Source organism: Dendropsophus ebraccatus, chromosome 4, assembly GCF_027789765.1.
Source record: "Dendropsophus ebraccatus isolate aDenEbr1 chromosome 4, aDenEbr1.pat, whole genome shotgun sequence".
Classification (NCBI taxonomy): Eukaryota; Metazoa; Chordata; class Amphibia; order Anura; family Hylidae; genus Dendropsophus; species Dendropsophus ebraccatus.
The window spans coordinates 156,904,027-156,929,056 of NC_091457.1; the positions used below are offsets into that span (position 1 = coordinate 156,904,027).

The window sequence follows — 25,030 nt, forward strand, 5'->3', positions numbered from 1 at the left end:
AGATGCATCTAATCATAGGAAAATATGTTCATATACATGATGGGTTCCTAAACGCAAAGTCATGTACACTTCGCCCGGTGAAAGTAGTGATTGAGTGGCAATGCATACAGTACTGTATGCTTCACAGCTTGACTCATGCCACCATATCTTGATCTTGCACAGGCACAATGACAGGCACTGTCATTTTAACAAATGTTAAGTAGCTCAATAGTACATGCAAATATTAGACTCTATAATATATCTTATGAGATAAAAATGCTCCCTTCTCCTGTTATGAAGCATCTTTGCTTTCCCCTCTTCCTGCCAAATTTTTATCCTCTCTCAAAATCAGATGGATGGATGGATAGATAGGAGATAGATAGATGGATAGATAGATAGATAGATAGATAGGAGATAGATAGATGATAAATAGATAATAGATAGATAGAAGATAAATAGATAGATAGATAGATAGATAGATAGATAGATAGATAGATAGATAGATAGATAGATAGATAGATAGATAGATAGATAGATCCAAATGCTAGAGGGATCTCTGAGGCTGTGCCTTCTATCTGTATTTCTTATTTTCCAGCTGATAATGACACCATCACATAAATACCTCTCCCTATCACTCTATGACTCTCTATACTTGGCTTAACATTTTAAATGTTCTTGCAAAGAATTTTAAGTCTTTGTTCCCTAATGATAGAACCTAAAGATCCACCGATAGCTGCACCCGGCATAAAGTCTATAGCCATAGTCTGAATGTAAGAAACGAGAAAACAATGGAAGGTGCGAGACAGGGAGCAAGATCTCAGCTCTAAAAAAGGGGAATACAAAGGACTGACACGGATAACGAAATCCGAGCACGGAGAATAAATGCAGGATGAAGACTGGCAGGCGAGACGGGAAGGAGGAAAAAAATGATGAAGGCACAAAATGTGAACTGAGCAGGAGGCGGCCGGGATGTTTTTGTGAGTTGGGAGGTGAGCGCATGAAAGCTAAACGCACGGATAGAGGTAACAAGGTAATTAGCTCTCTGCGGAGTCCTGGATTTTCATCAGGGCCCAATCAATCCCAGGGATCATAGGTTAAATGACAGAAGCCAAGTACAATGGGCAATCAAGGTGCGGAGCAGCTGGCCTAATACCTGCAGCAGCTCCACCTTTGCCACCTCTGGAGACCATCTGTCCGGCACGTACACACAAGCACACGCTCCGAAAATCACCATCAAAAGATGTTTCCAGATTAAGTGTAGATTGCTAATTGTACAACTCGCTCCCCGCCACCTATATTTCTTTATTACGCGTCATTATCAGTATTTACACTCCCGTAGGCGGTATGGAAAATTGCTGGAAATAGATTCTCTGACAAACTTTCAGATCCAATGGGAAGATCCCGGCGCTGGCGAATTCTTTGTCAGGTGTTTGTTTATTTATTTATTTTATTTCTTCCTTTATTTATTTTCCCGATTTCTCGCTTTCCGTGACCTACTTCTTGTCAGTGCTGAAGAGCAGAGATGCAGATGATAGGAGCCTGGCACTGGGGCGATGGAAATATTATGCTGAGTTCTGTTGAATCTTAATAGTCAGTGTTTAATCTATTTTATTCAGAGGCAGAGACGGTGATTTACTACATAGCCCGGTCTGCTGCTCAAACTGAAAGGCTAAAAACGCTACAAAGGCATGGTCTATGGTTTATAAGCAGTACTCATATAGTCACTTTTTATTCTTACTATAAATTGTATTATAACGGGTGGGCCAGGCACAAGGAGGTGGATCCCTTGGATCACCGAGGAATGCCAATGTACCTTCTCCAAGGAATGAGGCTAAAGAGCCCCAGATGGCACGTTGGCCAGGACAGGCTTCGCTGCAAAGTACTGGAGCCCAGGACTAGATGTACCACAACTGCCAACAAATTTTAATGCCCTATGAGATGACATCGACCAGACCAAAGCTGAGCAGAGGACTAGGGATGGAACAAGATCCAAATGGGCAGGTTGTTGCTAGGAAGCGAAAGAAATGGCAGAAAAACAGGAAGCACAGATGTGGTTACTGACAGGAACAACACCAACAACTGAGCACAGAGGTCTGGAGGTGATGGCAATAAAAAACCTCAGGTGATCAGGCTAGAATTTTCTTGAACTTATGTGCTGAGCCTATAAATATAGGTGAACATGCATGCGCCTTACACTAGAGGGAGCCCAATCCCCCAGGAAGCCTGCCCAGCACAGGTGATGAGCTGTCAGAAGACAAGTACACTGAGAAAGAGCCGAAGAGCAAACAGATGACCGAAGCGCAGTGTCACCCGCAGCTACAGGATAATGGACACGACTATATGCTGTTACAAGAATTATTTTATCATGAAAATCAAAGGGAAAATTTGAGAAGAAGAGGGAATGTCCCAAAATTTATTTTTGGTAGATTTTCTCTAAATCGATGTAAGATTCGATTTGGTCTCTAAATTGTAAAGAATAAGCTATATGACTTTCTGTTCAGCTAAAAGTCATTGGGATGTAATAAAAAAAAAGGGGGGGTGAGGGTTGTAGCTTTTGGATGTGATGGAGTCCCGCCTTGGCCGCTGACTGGCTGAGCGGGCCTGAAACATCACAACCCGGGTCCCAGCTCAGACCAGGAAGCAGCCGGGGACAGGAGTTACAGTACGTCGCAACAGCGCTGGAGCCAGGGAGGTAAGAGAAAAAAAAAAAAACGACCTGCCCGGATTTCTCCTTTAATGATAACTTTTTAGTTCTATGTAATAATATTGGTACCAAAATAGCACCGCAATATAACTGTGCCCACTACATTGGTGACACGTTGGTTTGCCACACTGCGTACACGTTACCATCATTACAGTATATTTATTATTATATACAATTAGATATTTTTAGGCTTATAAAGTACCCTTGTATTACCCAGTGATTTGCTTACGCGCCCTGAACTTAATATATATCCCTACGTCAGTCTTCTAAATTAGAATCATTAATAAATGGGGGTTTTATTCCATTGCCATTGATCACGTTTCCCTGCTCTCTGCTGGTCTCGCCCTGGTTTCCAGGATTGCTTTCTTACGGCCATACATCACACATATCACTTTCAGCCTCCATAGTAATTGGGATAGTTGAGTCTGCACAGCATGGTGCCCGGCTTAGCCGCCTCAATCCACCTTGTATTTATAAGGCGGTGTGCACGTAACAAGTATCTAGGAAACGCCACCTCGTACCTAGAGAGAGTGCCGGTTATTTTGGTTTTTCTTCTATAGTATTATCCATTTATTTTACTCTGTTGTCTTAATGTAACCAAGTGAATCCATAAAACAGATCCTTAAAGGGGTATTCCGCTCATGTAAAATACATGTGAAATCATCCCCCCTCCTGGAGATTAAAAATTCATTCCAGACTTATTACCTTTTCAGTCTCCTTCCCCCAGGTCTGAGATGCAGCTTTCTGCTGAAGACACAGAAAACTGTGTGTAAGCTGTTCTTTCCGTCTCCCCCTCCTGAGACTGAACCTGCACTCTGTAATGTGGGAGAGTTAATCTAAGGTTCAGTTACTTGTCACCTTACTGTCATTAACCCTCCCGGCATCACAGAGTGCAGAAACAGCCTTCCAGGATGCTATCTACAGGAGCCAAACTTGGGGAAAGAGACCAAAAAGGTAATAAAATGTATGGAATAAATTGTTATTTTTACTTACTGGGAATAAAATTAAATGCCCCAAAGGGGGAGCCCTACTTATTAGTCGCTTTCCACCTATTGCACCTGTCACACTGTGTCCTTCGTCATCCTCCTTGCCCCTCTATCATCATACTACTACCCCTTTCATCCTCCTGCCCCTCCGTCATCATATTACTATCCCTTCATCATCCTCCTGCCTCTATATCATCATACTACTACCCCTTCGTCATCCTCCTTGCCCCTCCATCATCATACTACTATCCCCTTCATCCTCCTGCCCCTCCGTCATCATATTACTACCCCTTCATCATCCTCCTTTCCCTCTGTCATCATATTACTACCCCTTCATCATCCTCCTGCCCCTCCTTCATCATACTACTAACCCATCATTATCCTCCTTGCCCCTCAATCATCATAGTACTACCCCCCTTCATCCTCCTCCTGTCTCTTCATCATCATACCAATACCCCCTTCAGCATCCTCTTGTCCCTTCATCTGTATTAAAAAAAAAAAAAAGCTATACCTACCGCACCAGTATGGTTCCTCTAGTCCTCCAGGGACTTCTCTCCTTGCTCTGCATGAGTGACATCACTGGCGCTGGAAGGGGCGGGGCTTACCACGGCTGGCTCGGGGCTTCCCAGGACATACCCGGAACATGGTTTTGCCAGGAATGTTTACTCAGAATTGGGACAGTCCAGGCAAAACCGGGACTGTAGGCAACTATGCTATTAGCAACCAGATTACTGTCTTAGAACATCCTGCTAAAAACAAAGGGGGTGATTTTTATAAAGGGGTGTAAAGTAGAGCTGGCTCAGTTGCCCCCAGCAACCAATCAGATTTCACTTTTCATTCCTCACAGAGTCCTTGTAAAATGAAAGGTGGAATCTGATTGGTTGCTAGGGGCAACTGAGCCAGTTCTACTTTACACTAGTTTAATAAATCTCCCCCATAGTGTTCTAGAATTACTAAGATGGTGGGCCTAGGAGTCCTCACTGGACCCCCGACTACTGTCGTAACCATTTCAGACTCTTGATCATGTCAGAGCAGGAATGGCCATTAGAGGATAGCGAAGACCCCCATCTGACCTCTAACTGTTTAGATGCCAAACCCTGGCAACTAGAGGGTTAAATGAACAGGACTGGTGTCATCTCCGATCCCCGCCACTACTGATGGAGGTCAACTGTAATACACAGCCACTACCTGCTATACTATATATGAAGTAAACTCAGCTTCCTGCTATAGAATGCACATTAAAGGGGTACTCCAGCAATTTCCAGTTTTCCCATACTTATCACCTGCTGTATGTTCTGCAGGAAGTGGTGTATTCCTCCCTGTCTGACACGGTGCTCTCTGCTGCCACCTCTGTCCATGTCAGGAACTGTCCAGAGCAGGAGCAAATCCCCATAAAAAACCTTTCCTGCTCTGGACAGTTCCTGACATGGACAGAGGTGGCAGCAGAGAGCACTGTGTCAGACTGGAAAGAAAACACCACTTCCTGCAGGACATACAGCAGCTGATAATTACTATATGACTGGAATTTTTTTTAATAGAAGTAAATTACAAATCTCTGGTACTTTCTGACAGGAGTTGTTCTGAATTAAATCCTTTTTTGCTGGAGTACCCCTTTAAGGAGTTAAATCACACAAATAGGTAATACTGAGGACAATCACTGCACTCTCATAGGCTCCTTATGGTCAGGTGTATAACAAGTTAGGTATATATACATATCCATCATTACATGTCCAGGCTGGTTAGGAACCTATGAAGTATATGGGAGTATATCTATATGGGTATATGAGTCATTTAGACAGATCGGCCGAAATAGATAAATAGAATTTTTGACAATGAAGGAAAAGTAAAGGTCGTTCATTTAGTGGAGAGTTTTTGCCAAAATGTATTGTGCTTGACAGAAAACAAATGGAGAGATGGAGTGTGGTGTACGAGAGGCGCCCATGTGTAGTAAATGGTAATGGACTCGATTGTACGTGAATCGCTTCCCGAGTAGGAAAAGGAACAAACTTGGCAGAAAACAGGGTTAGAGTCAGGAATTACGGTTTTATACCAGGTAGGCAGAGAAGCTGTTCGCCAAACTGTCCATCATAGAAATTGAATCACCCCGCCTCGAAAACACAACAAAAATTTCAAAAGTTAAGCAACGTTTTAGCAATTGTGATCCAAAGTTTGAGGACATGTCAGTTATTTGCGGCGCTGCGAGGGATCCCGGCCAGAGCCTATACTATGTGTATACGCTCCGCCGGGATCCCATAGAAGGCCGCGCAACGCATCTATTCGTAAAAAGTCCGTCCGTTGTTGCCGATTGCATTAACGGCCGTACTTTTACGAAAAGATACGTCATGTGAACATAGCCTAATACTATTCAGTCTCCTTTCACTGAAGTCAATCCAACAACGGCCATTACTCAATGCATTAATGGAAGTTGTTGCATTGACTTCAGTGAATATCACTGCAGTATGAATAGAACAAACGTTGTGGAAAACAGCGGCCGTTCTTTACAACAACAAAAAAAGTATGATTTGTGAACATAGCCTCAAACTTTGGGTTACAGGTGCTAAAACGATGCTTAAATTTGGAAATTTTTGTTCTGCTTTCGAGGCGGGGTGATTCAATGTCTATGTTCAGAGCAGGAGAGGTTTTCTATGGGGATTTGCTGCTGCTCTGGACAGTTCCTGACATGGACAGAGGTGGCAGCAGAGAGCACTGTGTCAGACTGGAAAGAATACACCACTTGTGACTTTGGGTCACAATTGCTAAAACGTTGCTTTACTTTAACATTTTTGTTCTGTTTTAAAGGCGGGGTTATTGAATTTTTATGATGGACAGTTTGGCGAACAGCTTCTCTGCCTACCTGATATAAAACCATAATTCCTGACTCTAACCCTGTTTTCTGCCAAGTTTGTTCCTTTTCCTACTCGGGAAGCGATTATTTTGAACAACGGCCTAAAGGTAAGTAAATCTCTCGGCTGAAGGTTACACTACAAACGGCTGACACTGTTAGATGCTGTTTGGCCAAGGAGACACATTGTACCTTTCATTTTTCCATCTGTGCTTCCAGAATGTAGAAAAATACTTTTTTCTTCAGTGTTCAAGAGGAGTTCCCAAGCTCCCATGTCTCCTCGCTCCCAATCCCATCCCTTTCCCTGCTTTCCTGAGTACTAAGCAGGATCATGAAGGGCAGGCATCCAGCTTGCAGTAGATGAGGAGCCTGGGACCGCCTCTTTGTCACTTTACACAGGAGAATAGAAGCATTTTTTTTACAGACAGATATAAGAAATACATTACATGTCTCCTTACCATCACAGCTGTATAACAGTGTCAGCAGTTTGGAAAGTAAATTTCAGCTGACAGATTTCATTTTTTTTTAGGGTGGGTTCAGACGTTACGGATCAGGCTGTAGATCCTTCCCTGTCACTTTCAATAGGATACATACTCGCAGCGCAATTGTCATCCCACTGCGATATGTAAAAGGCAGCCCCCTTATCCCCCCGCGGCCCAGTGGATACATGTCCCGCTTCCTTCGGGGGCTCTCGGCGTCTCCCTGCGCTCAGCCAATCAATTGCTTTGGCGGGGCAGCTCAGGGGTATTCCGCTTAAACATAACTTTTGATATGTTGCGGCCCATGGTGAGACTAACAATTCCTTCCATACTTGTTATTATCTATTCAGTCTCCTTCCCCCAGTTCTCAGCTGCTACTTTCTGTTGAAGACACAAAAATCTGTGTGTGACATTTTATCTTTCTTCCCCTTCTTCCCCTCTCTTCTGAGACAGCTGATGTAAACAAGTCCCTGGAAGGCTGTATCTGCAACGTTGTAGCTTTTTTGTAATGCTGAGAGGGTTAGGCCCCGTTCCCACTGAGGAAAGGTAGCGGAATTCCGCGACGGAATTGTCCGCCGCGGAATGCCGTTAGCCTCCCGCTCATAATGGGAGTCTATGGGAGGCGCGCGCTCCTGCCCTGTCCGCGCTGAAGAATGAACATGTTCATTCTTCAGCGCGGACAGAGCAGGAGCGCGCGCCTCCCATAGACTCCCATTATGAGCGGGAGGCTAACTGCATTCCGCGGCGGACAATTCCGTCGCGGAATTCCGCTACCTTTCCTCAGTGGGAACGGGGCCTTATTCTAAGATCAAATTGCTGATAAACTCACTGTGAATAACCCTCCCAGCATTACAAAGAAGCTACAATGTTGCAAATAAATCCAGCCAGGTACTTGTTTACATCAGCTGTCTCAAAAGGGAGGGGGAGACAGAGAGAAAAGCTCACACACAGATTTTTGTGTCTTCAGCAGAAAGCAGCAGCTCAGATTTGGGAGAAGGAGACTGAATAGATGATAAAAAGTATGGAAGGAATTGTTAGTCTCACCATGGGCAGCAACATATGAAAAGTTATGTTTGAGTTGAATACCCCTTTAAATACATGTAATAAAGGTGGAAGAAAAGTTTTGCATAAGTTGTTTAGCTGTAGAAATGTGAGTAATACTCTCCCCAATACGATTCTAGTTTTATTTTCAAACTCAATACTTGTTGGTATTTATGTTGCAGCGCTGGACATGGACTCGCACAACCTTAACATGATTAAACAATACAGTCCGCTGCGTTCAGAATTCTGCTGGTTGCCTTTGGAGACAGACGCCAATTCATCTGAACTCCTCCATCAGATCTGAGAGCTTAACCCTAAGGCGATGTTCACACTATGGATTTGCTGGGGAGAAATCCAGGGCAAATCCACAATAAAAGACACACTGTACACTGGTGGATTTTCACCTTTGGAAATGACAGGGAAGAAATCCACTGTGATATGTGTCAGATGTCGCAAAAAAAAAAAATAGCTGACTAGATTTTCTTTTCATAAAGTTGTAGAAATTTGTAATGTATGTAGTTTGCAATATCTCGAGGACACAGTCAAAAGTGAATAGATACATTGTTAGCCTCATAGTCTATAATATGCAAAATTTAAATACCTTAAGGTTTCAGAAAGTTATATAGATTTGTTATTTACATCTATTTAAAAATTTCCAGTCTTCCAATACATATCAGCTGCTGTATGTCCTGCAGGAAGTGGTGTATTCTTTCCAGTCTGACACAGTGATCTCTGCTGCCACCTCTGTCCATGTCAGGAACTGTTCAGAGCAGGAGAGGTTTTCCATGGGGATTTGTTACTGCTCTGGACAGTTCCTGACATGGACAGAGGTGGCAGAAAACTTTGTAACCCAAAGTTTGAGGCTATGTTCACACATCATACTTTTTTTTGTAAAGAACAGCCGCTGTTTTCCATTAAAGCAACAGCCGTCCTTTTAATACTGCAATGATATTCACTGAAGTCAATGCAACAACGGCCATTACTCAACACATTAATGGAAAACAGCGGCCGTTGTTGCATTGACTTCAGTGTATATCACTGCAGTGTGAAAAACACGACCGCTGTTTTAATGGTAAAGAGAAAAAAGTATGATGTGTGAACATAGCCTCAAACTTTGGGTCACAAATGCTAAAACGATGCTTAACTTTTGAAATTTTTGTTCTGCTTTCGAGGCAGGGTGATTCAATTTCTATGTTCAGAACAGGGGAGGTTTTCTATGGGGATTTGCTGCTGCTCTGGACAGTTCCTGGCATGGACAGAGGTGGCAGCAGAGAGCACTGTGTCAGACTGGAAAGAATACACCACTTCCAGCAGGACATACAGCAGCTGATAAATATGGGAAGACTTAAGATTTAAAAATAGAAGTAAATTACAAATCTGTATTACTTTCTGACACCAGTTGATTTGGAAGAAAAATATTTTTGCTGGAGTGCCCCTTTAAGGGAATATTGCTGAAAATCACACCCAAACTGAGTGATGCTGTTTCTGGAGGAAAGCGGCCATGTTTTTATAATCCTGGATAATCCCTTTAAGAAAGGAAATACAGTGGTGCCTTGGATTACGAGCATAATTCGTTCCGGGGCCGTGCTTGTAATCCAAATCCACTCTTAAACCAAAGCAAATTTTCCCATAAGAAATCATAGAAATGCAGACAATTGGTTCCACACCCCAAATATAATGATTTATTATTCTGAATAACATGTAAAACAGATGAAACAAACATTCAGAAACAGCAGAATATGTGATATTATAAGTTACTGTACAGTAATGGAGAGGATGGGAAACACAAGGGCGGACAGAGACTGCGGGGAGCATGAAGTAATGAGCAGGACAGATGTGGGCACATACATGCAGCACTCTCTGTCCGGGGAGAGAGGGGTTACAGCTATGGAGAGATTACCTTCCACAGTCCCGTCCTCTGTTGTAAGCCCCAGCCTCAAGTGGATCTGCTATGATTTGGAAGGTGAGGGAGACTTCCTAGGACAGAGTACAGGGCTGTAGATCCCGCTATACAGACCATGCCCCTCCTCCACTCGCGCCCAGTCCTGGGAGCTCTTAAACCAAAGCAATGCTCTTAAACCAAGTCACAATTTTGAAAAACTGTAAGCTCTTAAACCAAAACGCTCTTAAACCAAGTTACTCTTAAACCAAGGTACCACTGTATCTGCATTGCACCTACTGCGACTTCTATTATGACTTCATGAGATACACACATATATATTGTAGGACATCTGTTATATAGAGGCTGACGTCAGCCGGGCGGCCGCCTCTGAGGCCGGCGATGTTTAATAGTTGCTGAGGATTGCCTGTGTTAGATTTCCCAGCGGCTCCTGTACCCGCCACGTGACGCTCACCCCTGTCCTTTTAATCTTGAGCTCTGAAACTTTAACACGGAATAACAAGGAGGTGAAAATGTGTTTAAACTCAGAACATATGGCAAGTCATTAAATATGGATCGGCGCCTCTCCAGTGGCTGCTTACACCTTGGCGGCCTCGGCTTCGCGTTGCATTAGTCAAATAGGTTAACCATTGTCTTTTACTGCAACGACGCAGCGTTAACTTTTTCTACATTCGATAGTGAGTGGGGTTTAGTTTTACTGTATATGTATCGTGCTGGTTACAGCTGATTTTCCCGGTAGTAGAAGAACAAATTCCGTATTTTGCCGTAACTCATGGAAGGTGTTCCCGTATTTAAAGGAGAAGTCCGTCCATTTTTAAAATCCGGCAGCCGGCAGGAGGGGAATTCGATCGGGAGTACAGACTTACCTGTCCCAGTGCCAGTGGTGAGTGGCGGCCGGCCTCAGGACCCCCGCCGGAAGTCATTTTCCCCCTGTTGTGATGACGTCATGACTCGGCAGAATATGCCTGTCCCGGCTGATGGACTGGCCACTCAGCCAATCAGGAGCGGCATTCTACCTCAGTCACTGACTAGCCTAGTGGCAAGTGGGAACCCATCAGCTGGGTCGTGATGTGTCAGCGCTGGAGATCCTGGAGATTAGCAGGGGTCCCAAGGCCAGTCCTGCCACTTGCTGCACGCGCGGGTAGAGGTAAGTTCATATTTCTGATCAAATTCCCCCCTGCCCCTGCCGGCTGCCAGATTTAAAAAATGGTTGGACTTCTCCTTTAATCTCAGAATCCAATGACCAATGTCCATGTCAGGAACTGGCAGGTTTTCTATGGGGATTTGCTGCTGCTCTGGACAGTTCCTGACATGGACAGAGGTGGCAGCAGAGAGCATTGTGTCAGACTGGAAAGAATACGCCACTTCCTGCAGGACATACAGCAGTTAATAAGTATAGGAGGACTTGAGATTTTTAAATAGAAGTAAATTACAATTTTCTGAAACCAGTTGATCTGAAAGAAAAAGATTTCATCTCTATAAAAAAAACATCTCCAGGAGTTTTCTAGGCTCCCTAAACTTGCTTTAGGACAGCTGCATTGTAGTTGGGAGTTTCTAGGCGGAATCTTTTACCATTGTGTTTCTGCCACCGTCATTCACCTTAAAAAACAGCACTATTCTTTTCCTCTGAATACATCTCAACTATGAATGTTTGTTATTCCGTGTTTGTAGACAGGGAGGCACTCCGACATGACCCCTTCCACCCGGTGTCAGTGCTCCTGTTTTGAATAATGGATGGTATTAGTGGCGTCTGTTCTTATTCTCCATATGTTGTTTAACAAGCATTTTTTATTTGACCTCTTCCACCCTGAATTTTTTTTTTGTCCAAACAATTCATTTAATGCATTATACTCCATGTGTGAAAGAATTTCATTTACCGGTGGGAAAGGCGGAGGAAGAAAGGATTTATGAATTAGTAATTACAATAGCGGTTTAAGTGGAAAGGTCAGGAGTGAGGAGTGCGCCACTCTGACCAGGTGAATAATGGTGGAGGTCAGCCGGGCTAATGCATAATAAAGTACAACATTTAATATATACAGAGGTGTCCTTCCTTACATTTCCACTTACAGCTCCCATAATAAAGAGCAATAGGGAAATAAAATACAATACCAATAACATGATTTCGTCGTACTCTGTCAGATGTTGTTTATGCTGTATGCGTCTAAATGGGCCCATAGAATAGAAGCCTATTGAGGGTTTAGCTATCATATCTTTCTTTTCCAGTCTCTATAGCACTCAGTTCCATTTGAGTCCATCGAGGTGTATAAGATTTATGCAGGGTGGAGTCCACGTTGGCTCCAACAACACCCACACCCAAACTGAGGACAATAGTGGTGATATTTCTGGAAAAAAGTGGACTTGTCTTTTTGACACTGGATAACCCCATCCATGCTATCCCAGCCTCTCCTCAGGAGGAAGTGAGAATAAGTTCACGACAGTTTAAAGGAGAAGTCCATTTTTAAAATCTGGCATCCAGCAGAGGCAGAAGAGAATATGATCAGGAGTACAAACTAACCTCTCTCCGTGCCCATGGTGAGTGGCAGGATTGGCCTCAAGACCCCACACCGGGCTCCGGGATCAACAGCACTGACACATCATGACCCGGCTGATGGACTGGACGCTCAGCCAGTTAGTGACTTAGGCGGGACGCAGCTTCAGTCACTGATTGACGGAGCGGTCAGTCCATCATCCAGAACAGGCATTTTCCCCACAACGTCATAACAGCTTGGGGGAAAATACCTTTCCGGTAGGGGTCCCGAGGTCGTTCCCACGGTTCACCGTTGGTACGAGGAGAGGTAAGTTTGTACTCTTGATCATATTCCTCCCTGCCAGCTACCAGATTTAAAAAATGTCTGGAATTCTCCTTTAAGAGTAGTGATGAGTGGACTTGCCGTACCCGAACACTTGCCATTTGACTTCCCGCGGCTGCAGAAGTTGAATGCAGCCCATGGCTCTACATGTTGCCTCCATCGGCTAGATGAAGACAATTATTCAATCTTAGTACATAAGGATAATTGAGGATTTTTTTAGTTTTTTTTTTTATGTTAAGTGCACTTTAATTCTAATGGCTTACACACTCATTCTCTTCCGGTTACTGAACCGTTAACAATTTATTTATGCGTTTTTCCAACTAACGACACGGAAGACAATGTTTGGTTTTTTGGCATGAAGCGGGGGGTCACCGATTGTCGTCTCTAATGGCCGTAACTACCCACCTGTGCTGCTGATTCTCAATTTTCCAGCATTTCAGTTGACTGGCAACAACTACAGCTATTTGCTTGAAGAGAAGCCTATGCGATAATGTAAGCGGCCATGTGTTACACTGTGTGATCAAATTCACTCAACACTCCATAACTGCTCGTCTGTAGAAGCCATTTATCTGACTTAGTTTTGACAACTTGATGTTCATATTACTACTAATAACCAACATTTTATCTATTGAATTTTATTTCAAGGCAGTAAAGTGATCGTAAATCTTACGTGGAGCGAACAGGCTCTGAAGTCTTATGTTCTAGCTCTAATTTTTAGGGCTTTGCTGCTGTTACGAAAAAAAAAAAATATATTTTATGTCATTCATAGAATTATCCTTTTTTTTGTCTTTTTAGGTGTAAATGTAACCTACATGCCAACAGCTGTACCTTCACAAACAATCGCCTGGCCTGTGACTGTGAACACAACACCACTGGACAGGACTGTGAACGGTGTAAGAAGAACTACCAAGGACAAGCATGGAGCCCGGGCTCCTACCTTACAATTCCCAAGGGTACTGCCAATATCTGTGAGTATATATTCCATTACTTAGCTATAAATAGGTTCATCATCTTTGGGATGTCATTGTACAGTACTTACAGGAGTCAATGACGATGGGAATAGATCAGCAATAAAGAGCACACATCAGCAACCTCTTTCACCTTAGATAGTTGTTCGGCAAATACTAATGGCTGACAACCATACTCCTGATTCCCTATACATAGGGACATTCATGTGTTCTCAATGGGGAGTTGAGAATAAGCCATTGGCATTCTCTGATGGTAATGACTGATGGTGGCTTATCTCTCTTATTAACAATGGATCAGGCATGTCGAAATTTAAAATACTTCTTTCTCTATTTTTTTTCTGTCAGTGGTTGGCTGGTCCTGCCAAAACCAGTAGGTTTAGACTAGAGATGAGCGAACTGGGTTTGGGCTCGAGTCGATCCGAACCCGAACGTTCGGAATTTGATTAGTTTGGGGTTGCTGAACTTGGATAAAGCTCTAAGGTTGTCTGGAAAACATGGATACAACCAATGACTATATCCATGATTTCCACATAGCCTTAGGGCTTTATCCAAGTTCAGCAGCCACCGCTAATCAAATGCCGAAAGTTCAGGTTCGGATCGACTCGAGCATGCTCAAGGTTCGCTCATCTCTAGTTTAGACATTATTAAAGTGGTTGTCCAGGGAAGGCGTACTCACCCACAGATGCCATTCCAACTATCCAAGTCATTGATCTTCTCGACTACTTCCAGCTTCAATTTCCCTCATTGTCCCTTCAATAACTGCCTGCTCGGCCAATCACTGGCTGAGGCGGGACAACACTGCAGCCAGTGATCCACTGAGTTCTTGACTAGAAATGATCAAACAGGGCCGAGGTACAGGTTCGTACGAACCTGAACTATCGGTATTTGACTCCCGCTGCCCTCACGTTCTGTGGGGAAGGTGGAGACAGCCTAAGTACCTCCTGGAAAACAGGGATACAGCCTAGGTAATAGACTGTATCCCTGTTTTCCAGGCGGTACTCGGGCTGTCTCCACTTTACCCACGGAACGGGAAGGCAGCGGGAGTCAAATACCGATGGCTTGGGTTCGTACGAACCTGAACCTCGGCCCTGTTCGATCATCTCTGCTCTTGACATGTCATGAGGAAACAGAAAGTAGAGGACCAGGGGCCAGGAACATCCACATGGCATCTGCTGGAGATCAGGACAGACAAGTATATATCCTTTTTTATTTTTACACAGCCAGGCAAATTTGATCCCCGCACTATCCTATTAACCCAACATGTCTGAGTAATATCAGCATGATCAAACTTTCTGGAAGAATGAACTAAAACAAGCACTGACATGCTGTGGTGCACATAGTGCTAAATAGAAAAATGTGGCATTGCATATGGTGAATGTTCATTCGACAAGATCATCCATATGCATGGATGGCGAAATGCCAAGTGTGGCAGTAATATGCTATTTGCATTAAGAAGGTTTTCCATACTATGCTGACTTTGGATCAAGTTGTCATAGGAATGATTTGTGTACCAGTGATATAATGCCGCTGAACATTGTTCTGTGTCTGGTGTGGAGGTGGCTCACTCTAGAGGCAAGCAAGGGTGTTTTAACCTATGCCAGACCCCTATGGTCCCCTGTACATCTGCCTACTGGTAGACTGGGCCAGCTGTTACCGACACCAGGATGACTCTCGAGAAACAGCCTGATAACTCTAGCAGCTAAGTCCAACTTCCACATCCTGGAACGAGTATACACTTAGCAGGTTCTTAGACTCAAGTTCCCAAGATTGGCCCAAAGTCAAACTGGTTTGTTAACAACGTCCACACACATTGCTCCACACACATCACTTGTTACAGTAATACAACTGAGAGAACGTCCCCTAAATATGACCAATCCAAAAAAATTTTGGCCAGGGTTGGAGCATAACACGACATCAGTAATCTATGTCCGTAGATGCACCATGAAAACATTCCTGGACAAGGCAATAAAATGGCCATGGAAAACATTGGTCATTATTGCACCAAAACACTGTAGAAGGGGAGAGGTTAAGGCAGCCTGTTTTTAGCGAAGCAGTCAATGAGGTGTTAGATCAATGAGTGGTTTAATGCTTTCTGCTATCATTCTGCTCATTTAATTTTTTTTTAATATAGAGCTTAATCCGAGGCCAGCTGACAGAAGAAACAAGAGGAGAACTGATGGTGATATGAAAGTAATCTAATAAGGGCAGGAAGTGTGTGTAGCCGCTGACCTGGGCTGCCCGTAATCCATTAACCAAATGATTTATATCTAGATAGAACAGCTTTGAGAGTACTGAACTTACAGTTCTAGACCTGGCCAGACCTTGAAAATAAAACCGTGGTCTGGAAAGAGTCCAGGGACATAATTTGGTCCGGCTTGCAGGTGTCTGATGATCTTCTACCTCCAGCCAAAACCACCATTTTTGTAAACCTTTACTAGACGTGCGCAGCCATTACAATGAGTCACTGTACGATAAATAGCTGAGATGATCAGCGTACTGAATATTCACAGTTCTCTTTGTAGGAGTAGATCTATGAGCTGTAGCTCCCACTTGGTGCTGCCTACAATGCCAAACTTTTACTCCGTCTCATATAACATTTAAACATTAGCGAATTACACATCTGAAAGCAGAGATCACTGACTTATCCCAAAAACATTGTTATTCATACATTAGTGTGTGTGCCAGTAGTACGCTGTTATCTTACTAGCCTACACATAAGAAAAAGACTCGTCATAGAATGTCCCTCAACCATTACCACACACAGGAGGCCACTGTCTAAAATTAGTCCTATAGCATAAAGAAAAGAGTCATAGTGGAGTCATAGGGGTGGTTCCGACCTTCTATGGGGTCATATGTAGTCCTAGCATTACAAGCTAACTTCAGCGGCATCTTTTGCAGTAAAGTTAAAGAGGTTCTCCAGGCAAAATAAACTTGTCCCCTATTCACAGGATAGAAGACAAGTAAGAGATTGTAGGGGACCCGACTACCGTATCCCCTGCCAATCTCCGTATCGGGCCCCGGCTTCTTTGTTATGAATACAACCACGGGTACGGCATGTGACCCATGGCTCTATTCATTCCTATGGAGCCGCGTCAGACACCAGGAAGCGGCCGGGAAGCGGGCACCAGAGCGCCGCGATGCGGGACCCGCCGCTGAAACCGGGGAGGTGAGTGGACGTCTTTTCCCTCAGCCACCTCCTCCCCAGTCCCAGCAAAAAAGTGCCCCCCCCCCCCGCTGGATTACCCCTTTAAAGGGAGCAATTTTAATGAAAGATGAAAGTCATAGATCATGTCATTCCTTAATAAAATATATGGGTTTTACTGTAGATGTCTATAATATGTGTATTACTCCAAATTAAAGTGATGCAAGATTTTATGTCGAGCAAAAGGTCTGAGAGGTGGTGAATGACACAGGGATTCTCTGTTTGGGGGGGTTGTCACGCATCGCCCCTTTAAAGGTAACCCTTCACTAACAAAATGCTACTTATTCTATTGGCATCATGACATAGAGCAGGAGGAGATGAGCAGATTGATATATAATTTTCTAGGCGAAATTCAGTATATGTCCAATGGACAGTGTCACTCAATAATAAGACCTCCCACTGGACTCCTAAGCATGGAAAGACCAGAGATTTCAATAAATTATACTCAATCTTTTCCCACAAAACTATATATCAGTCTGCTCAGCTCTCCCTGCTCTGTATCATGATTTCAAAAGATTAAATAGCATTTTCATGGTGTCAGGTTCCCTTTAAAGGGAAACTCTCAGCAGGTTAGACAAATCTAACCTGCTGATATGACCCTATTGTGCAGGAGATGCTGAGGATAAAGGTTTGTCTCTTACGGTACTGTTATGGGGCATTTAGTGATTTGCTTGACGATCCGCTGAGAGCATTAGGAGAACTGACCGCCCTAAATATCACCAATCAAGTCTGTCCCCAGTTGTCCCATTCCATTAATTATCATTAGAAGGGACGGGCTGACCAGAGGCGCATCGGTGCTATGGGAACGGGCAATGCTCCTAATGGTGCCCCAGTGCTCCTAATGGTCTTACCAAACTGTGGAGAAGCAACTGACTAGCCTGGAACGGTGCCGAGGATGAAGGTAAGAGACATACCCTCCTCCTCATTGTCTCCTTTACAATAGGGACATATCAGCAGATTAGATTTGTCTAACCTGCTGATAGTTCCCCTTTAAGTCCTCCTCTGGTTATAACACAGGGTATGGTCTTATGTACCACTATTATGTAAACTGTTTACCCCCCCAAAAAAAAACTTGCAGTCAATCATGAATAGTTACGGCCGCTGATAAACCGTCCGCAAACCTGTAAATATTAATAATTAAAAAGCTGTATGTCTGTGTGGTTTTGCAGTGTCTTCCTCTATGTGAGCCATATCCTTACAAGTATTGCTAGAACTGTTATAGAAGATATAGGAGGTGTCACTGTAAGTTTCCATTGGGTGACTGTATGGCGGTACATAACATGTCTTTTCTTGTTCTTCCTCACAGGTGTGTCCAACATGCCCAGCAGTGAGTACAATCTGAGTGTTTCACGTACAATGATTCTAGTCCTCTCCAAACATCCATCAGAGCCACACAGGGCAGCGGCAGCCAGAGAACAAGTTTGCAGGAGAGACAGGATAATATTTGCTGCATTTACATGTAAAATTGAATCAGAGAGAAGAGTGGAGACGTCTTATGACAGGTCTGACAGGAAGCAGCCCGGCCTGTCTGTAGCGGGTTTTATTTGGCTGATATATTCCTCAGCGGAGGGCGAGGTAGACACACATACAGCCACTGAGACAGACAGATGATTAAATCAATGGGGATAGACAGAAGAAGTGAACATGCACAAATCCCTGATTGCAAAAAGTGATATTACTTACAATATATATGAGCATCATCCCTCTAGACAAGTCCAGGCAATCTATTTTTTTCTGACAGTCTTTGTCAGTGCTCATAAATATATATATATTACCTACAGTACACGCTTTCTTAGCTAGGGGGCGCTCTATTAACCTTCCAGTACAGGTGTGCTTTGGTGGATGTTTGGTTCTGTGCTGCATATCTTGCATGATGTGGTTGCTTCTCATTTCCTCCATACCATCTAACCCAGGCTCTTCATGTGTTTGTATATGGAGATAACAGAATAGATCACCCGGAGATACGGACCCTTTTAGTCCACTACATCCTCAGTACATAACACAGCTCACTATACTTTTGCATTTCCGTAGCCCCATCGTTCTATCTATCTATCTATCTATCTATCTATCTATCTATCTATCTATTCCATCGCATATCACTAGAGCTTCAATATGTGAGAACATAGGGCACTCAGGACAGTTATTATTACCCATGTTATGATGCACCCTGTCAGCGTCATCGCTAGGGACCACAACAGTAGGGTACGAATATCCATGCTCTATACAAGCAGCTATATGGATGGGATGAACCCAACTTCCAAAGACCCATAAGGATAAATGTCACTTCCCCCCCCCCCCCCCCCCCCCCCCCCCCATACTGGCTACCTATAGTGTTTATGAGAGGAACACATGGGACTACTTGAAGGGAACCTATCGTGTTGAAAATAAAGATTAATCTGTTAGTAGCGTAATAAAAAAGAGAAGGAGCTGAGCAGATTGATATATACATTGGTGGGAAAAGATTTACTAGAACCAGTAATGTGCTCATTTAAAGCTCTACTCATTAGGAGTCCAGTGGGCTGTCCTAATGAGTGATTGACAGCTAGCGGCAAAGGCTCCACCCACCAGATGTTTATGTGAATGAAATTACTATCTCTACTGAAACTTTATATATATATATATATATATATATATATATATATATATATATGTATAGATAGATGTTCAGCTCAGCTCTTCCTATGATGCCCACAGATTGGATTGGATTTTTCATGTGATATGTTCCCTATAAATTACATATCTGTTCTACCCACTTACACTGGGGGTAATCCTAAGTGCCAGACCCCATGGATCTGACTTTTATGGCAGGACTGATTGAGACGTCATAAAAGCCTGTCATCAGAATAACCCTGATAATGTCCATCACCATGGAGAAAATTTATTTAGATAATTCATAATTAAAAAAAAAAAAACATACTAAATCCTTCAAATTCTGGCTTTTCCTTATAAAATCTGTCAATTCAATTCCGCATGTAGATGCTATGATGGTAGCCACAATGGTGATGAAGCTGGAAAAGCACTCTGACATGGATCCCATCATCATTCTGATCAGTCTACCCTGGCTTCTCTATAAATGCTTATTCTGATGACAACTGCACCCAGCATGAATGCCTGACAAATAATTTTGCCTAACAAGGTTAGCTTTTATTTTACATACAGGGTCTTGACATTAGGCAGTAATACTGACTAAGCCCAGTAACAGGACCGATTCTAATCACTATAGTGAATAACAAAGCGTATGCCAGAGCTTACCCTCATCCTATCCCATTCTGCAAGTCCAACCCTTTTTCTTTCTTACGTCCAAGTGCGAAACAATGGCATGTCTGATCCCAGGTAGTCCTTTGGGGAATTTATAACATCACTTATACAAACCCCAGAACAAAAAAAAATTTGGAATCCCCAGGTCGGTCATCCAATTATTTACTTTGATAGCAAATACACAAATCACAGATATGGTGCAAAGCAATGCAGATTAGCCATATTTCCTTAAAGTGTCACTGTCGTTAAATTTTTTTATTTTTTTGCAGAAATCAATAGTACGGGCGATTTTAAGAAACTTTGTAATTGGGTTTATTAGACGAAAAATAAATTTTTGTCATGAAAAAGCAGTTTGAAGCTCTCCCCCTGTCTTCGTGGTTTTCCTATGGAGAAAAGGAGATGAGGCACCTAAACAGGATAACAAAGAGTTAATTCACAGCTACATCACCAGGCTCTCTCCTCTGATGTCACCACTGACCTCTCTGACCTCTGAATAGCACTCTGAATAGCTCCCCCTCTGTGTAATCCTTTGCTCTCTGCTGCCGACTAATCTCGCCCCTTGCTCCTCCCCTCTCCATTGCTCAGACAGGATCCGGCTGATAAAAAAAAGAGTCGAGATTTCCTGATAATGAGCAGTGGATGACAGAAAGGAGAGCAGGGGGGGACCTGGGAAAAGGCTTTTTAAATGCAGATAATAGTATATTTGCCTAACAAACCCAATTACAAAGATTCTTAAAATCACCTGGACTATTGATTTCTGCAAAAGAAAAAAAAAATTACCAACAGTGACACTTTAAAGGAAAAGTCCCACCAAATTCAAAAAGGCAGGCAGGTGGGGGAGGGATGGTAAACAAGCAAACTTACCCATCCTTGTGCCTCAGTTGCACTGCTCCCAGTTCCTGCTGATGGCCACAGGATGTCATTTTCGGTTGGAAACCAGGTACGTCACATACCCGGCTCTTCCAGCTGCAACATCACAGCCCGGCTGAGTGATTGCCTGCTCGGCCAGTCAGTGGCTGGAGTGGTGTCCCCCCCTCAATCACTGATTAGCTGAGTGGGCAACCACTCCTCAGCAAGGACATGGGGTTACAGCTGGAAGAGCTGCAGGACACTGGTGGATTTTAACATGACCCAGGGGTGGCGATACGGGGCATGAGGATAGGTAAGTATAGCTTGTTTATTATTTTCCCACACACCCCTGCCTGTCCACTTTCTTTGGAGGGATTGCTCCTTTAATTTACAACAAAACTAATTAAGGAAATTATTTTGTTAATGACTAATATTTTCTAAATGAAGTAGAGGGGAAAAAAATATGGAATCGTCTTGTATTTTACAATTCTAAAACAAATCCAGATTTGTTTTTAGCAAGATTAAAAATGTAAATTGGACTGAAGATAAAGTATATAGAAATAGCTCAAACTGAAACAATAGAAAGTATTATAAAGCTCCTATCAAATAAAAATGGGAGGGTCAGAAAAGGAGAACATACAAGCAGACCAAGGAAGACGTCAACGCTTTAAAATAGAAAAACTGCAAAATTGAAAGTGCTCAATTTAAAAAAAAAGTGCCAAAAACGGGACTGTTAAAAATAAATCTGCTAAATAAAATGGGAGTAACTCAAAGAAAAGCTAAATGAAAACCTTTACAAATACCTAAACTATACGAAACAGGGTTACGTGGACTAAAGAGAAGAATGGACTGTGGAGAATGGGATTAAAGTGGTGTCTTGAATCAACCACTAGAGATGAGCGCAAATGGAGTCCGATCGTTCAGTATTTGAATACCGGTGGCTGAAGAAGTTAGATGCAGCCCTAGGGAGTCTGGCAAAATATGGATACAGCCTATGGCCTATGACTGTATTCATGTTTTCCTGGGCTCCCTAGGGCTGCATACAACTTCTTCAGCCACCGGTATTCAAATGCCAAATGATCGGACTTGAGCATGCTTGAGGTGAGCTCATCTCTATTAGCCACCAATCATATTGGCCAGTGAAATGATGGTGGACCGGGGTAGTACACAATCATTACCTCAACAGTCAGTGCACATGGGGCAGAGACATTTGGGTATTTTTCTCTTTTCATTTATAGAAAATGGGGGGGGGGGGAGAAAAACTGTGTAATCTGGGATGATTCGATACTTTTTCCTCTAGTTCATCTAAAAAAGTTCTGCCATTAAAAAAATAATTTTCTGATTTCATAAATTCTGAATTTCCTTAGATTTTTTTAGAAGTCATATCTGTGATTTTTTTTTGTATCTGGTACAAAGTAAATTGGGTTATATAATCCCCTTAGTGCGGAGGATTCCATAATTTTTCTACTTAGTTGTATTATACTAGATAATATACGGAACGATATTGGCTAAGTTTATGCTTCTACTCATGAACCAATGAACTAAACGAGACAAACCTGTCTTTTTACGGCAGCTGTACAGGACAAAAAACGGAAGCAACCCATCACTTCAGGTAACCATTTTCTTAAATACGTCTTCTTTATATCTAACCCCTGTGTCTCCATGATTGTTTTGAAGCTTTGTGAGTGTATTTGCCTTTAGAGCCTTGATCCCAATGACGTTTATACATCTTCTTTATTTGTGATGTATATTTATATATAGAATTGGTTTCGAATTGTAGAGTGCAAGTTCACGTTTCCTCCCTTGTATATTCTTAGAATAGTCGTCGTGTATTCCATCCTCCTGTGACATAGTATTGGAAATGGTTGAGGATTGTAAGGCTATATTGGAGAACAGACTACGTCTTGAGCTATTAGGAAGATTTTTGGGGGGGAATTCAGTTGGAACTGAGTGCTTCACGTCATATATTATTATCGATAAAAAAAATAAAAAAAATTGCACCATTTTCAATACATAAAGGTGTTTTCCAATTTAAATTTACTTGTCTCCTACCCACAGGATAGGGGACAAGTATGAGATCATGGGAGTCCAACCTCTTTTCCCCCTACGGATCTCTAGATCAGAGCCCGGACTCCTTTGTTATAAATGGAGCCTCCAGTTGATGCGTGACCCACAGCTCCATTTACTCTCTATAGAGCTGCCAGAAAGAGATGAGTGCCGTACTCATTTCTCTCGGGCAGCTCTGTAGAGAGTGAATAAAGTTGCTGGCCACGTGCCGACCCGCAGTTCCATTTATAATAAAGGAGAGAGAATATCTAGAGATCCATAGGGGGCCTAGAGGTTGGACCCCCATGATCTCATACTTGTCCCCTATCCTGTGGACAGGGGCCAAGTAAGTTTAAATTAGAAAGCCCCCTTTAAACCAGTCTGACCTGTGGTTTCGCCCTCTTTGTGAAACCTCCTTGCCCCTGGATTTTCCTTTGTTTGGCTCCCGTTCGTCTCTTGATGTTCACGGTTCCAAATAACAATTCACAATTTCTCCCTGACATACACAGCGCCTGCAAACTTTGATAGGACAAAGACGAATGGCTCTTTCCTAGACGTTGCAAACAGAAAGCAAGGTAGGATGTCCCAAGTGAAACAACCATCCCGTCGACTTATCCATGATCCCCACAGCCCTTGTGATTATTGAAAGAGCAATGGGACTATACATAATAAGAGCACCCACTACCTTGTCCAATAGGTTTATCAACAAAGTACATCCAATAGTACAAAAAAGCAGTTTCCCTATGTGTACCCTTGTGCATATGTTATAAGTGGACAAATTAATGGCGTGAAACTCCTTAAAGTGATATTGTCACCCCCTTACTCTATGTTAGGCTCTCCGCACCATCCACAACCTTAGATGCTGCACATTCGATATATACCTTTATAAAACTTGCCCGTGTCTTCTTTCATGCTCTAAAATGGCTTCATTTCATTGGTGGGGGGATATGTCCCAACAGCCGTGAAGCTCCGCCTAGGTTACACTGTCCACCAATGAAATGTGCGAGAGTAAGGGGATGACAGTATTATTTTAAAGGTGAACCTGTCAGGTTATACAGCAGGATAAGCTGAGTAGAATTATAGTTTTGCGGGAAACAAAGTCCAGCGGGCGGGATTGGAATTAGTTATGGACAGCCTTGTCTATATAGGTGTATAGTTAGAGACAGCAAAATGCAAAAAAGACCAAACTAATAAAACCAGAGTTACAGATGTAAGGGTTAAAAATAATATTCTAAACAATCCCCCTTCCCAATACCACCCTATATCTAATATACATGTTTAACCTATCTTGCACCCTTTCCCTGTTTTTTTCTCATTCTTGTCCGCTGTGGATGTCTAAAATCCTCTAATCTTGGTCCACTCTGACCACTTTCAGCTCCCTCTTCCCCCTCCCTTTGTAGTCACAGGACATGTGATCTCCTCTCTGGGGGCCAGGTTAGCTGTCTGTTGACCAGGAGACATTATCTGCATCATCTCCAAAACAGCAAGGTGTCTTGTATATCCCATTTGGGTAACGTACCTGGACTTCAGGAGTGCAGAACAGTATCTTAATTTGCTAGGAGGAGGCTGTCTACATCTGTAAATTAAGAAAATGCAAATTATACACATTTTTTCCCACATTCTGCTCGGGTAATATACTGTAGACATCTCAGGGTCCTTTTGCACAACCCTACACAGTGCTGCCAGCATGGGCCGATCAGTGAGATTGGCACTCGTTTGCAGAGCCTTTCCAAAGGTCAATCAGTGGTGCGGCTGGGCTGGATGGTTGAGGCCGGCTATTAACTTCACCGCAATCAGTCACACATTCCTGTTGGAAAGATGTGTCGATGACTACTGATAATTAGAGATGAGCGAACCTGGAGCATGCTCGAGTCCATCCGAACCCGAACTTTCGGCATTTGATTAGCGGTGGCTGCTGAAGTTGGATAAAGCCCTAAGGCTATGTGGAAATCATGGATATAGTCAT

At 43.0% G+C, this 25,030-nt stretch overlaps 1 protein-coding gene across 7 annotated transcripts in view; it reads left to right on the forward strand.

Moving 5' to 3' along the window:
• NTNG1 (netrin G1) overlaps positions 1-25,030 on the forward strand; it is a 227,294-nt gene that overhangs the window by 122,963 nt on the left and 79,301 nt on the right. For 5 of the 7 annotated variants that reach the window (XM_069969024.1, XM_069969026.1, XM_069969025.1 and 2 more), the window contains 3 exons: positions 13,537-13,709; positions 18,218-18,238; positions 22,592-22,630. In XM_069969024.1, coding sequence (XP_069825125.1) covers positions 13,537-13,709; positions 18,218-18,238; positions 22,592-22,630 — 233 coding nt within the window. The remainder of the gene's footprint in view (positions 1-13,536; positions 13,710-18,217; positions 18,239-22,591; positions 22,631-25,030) is intronic. The other 2 variants (XM_069969027.1, XM_069969028.1) reach the window with 2 other exon arrangements.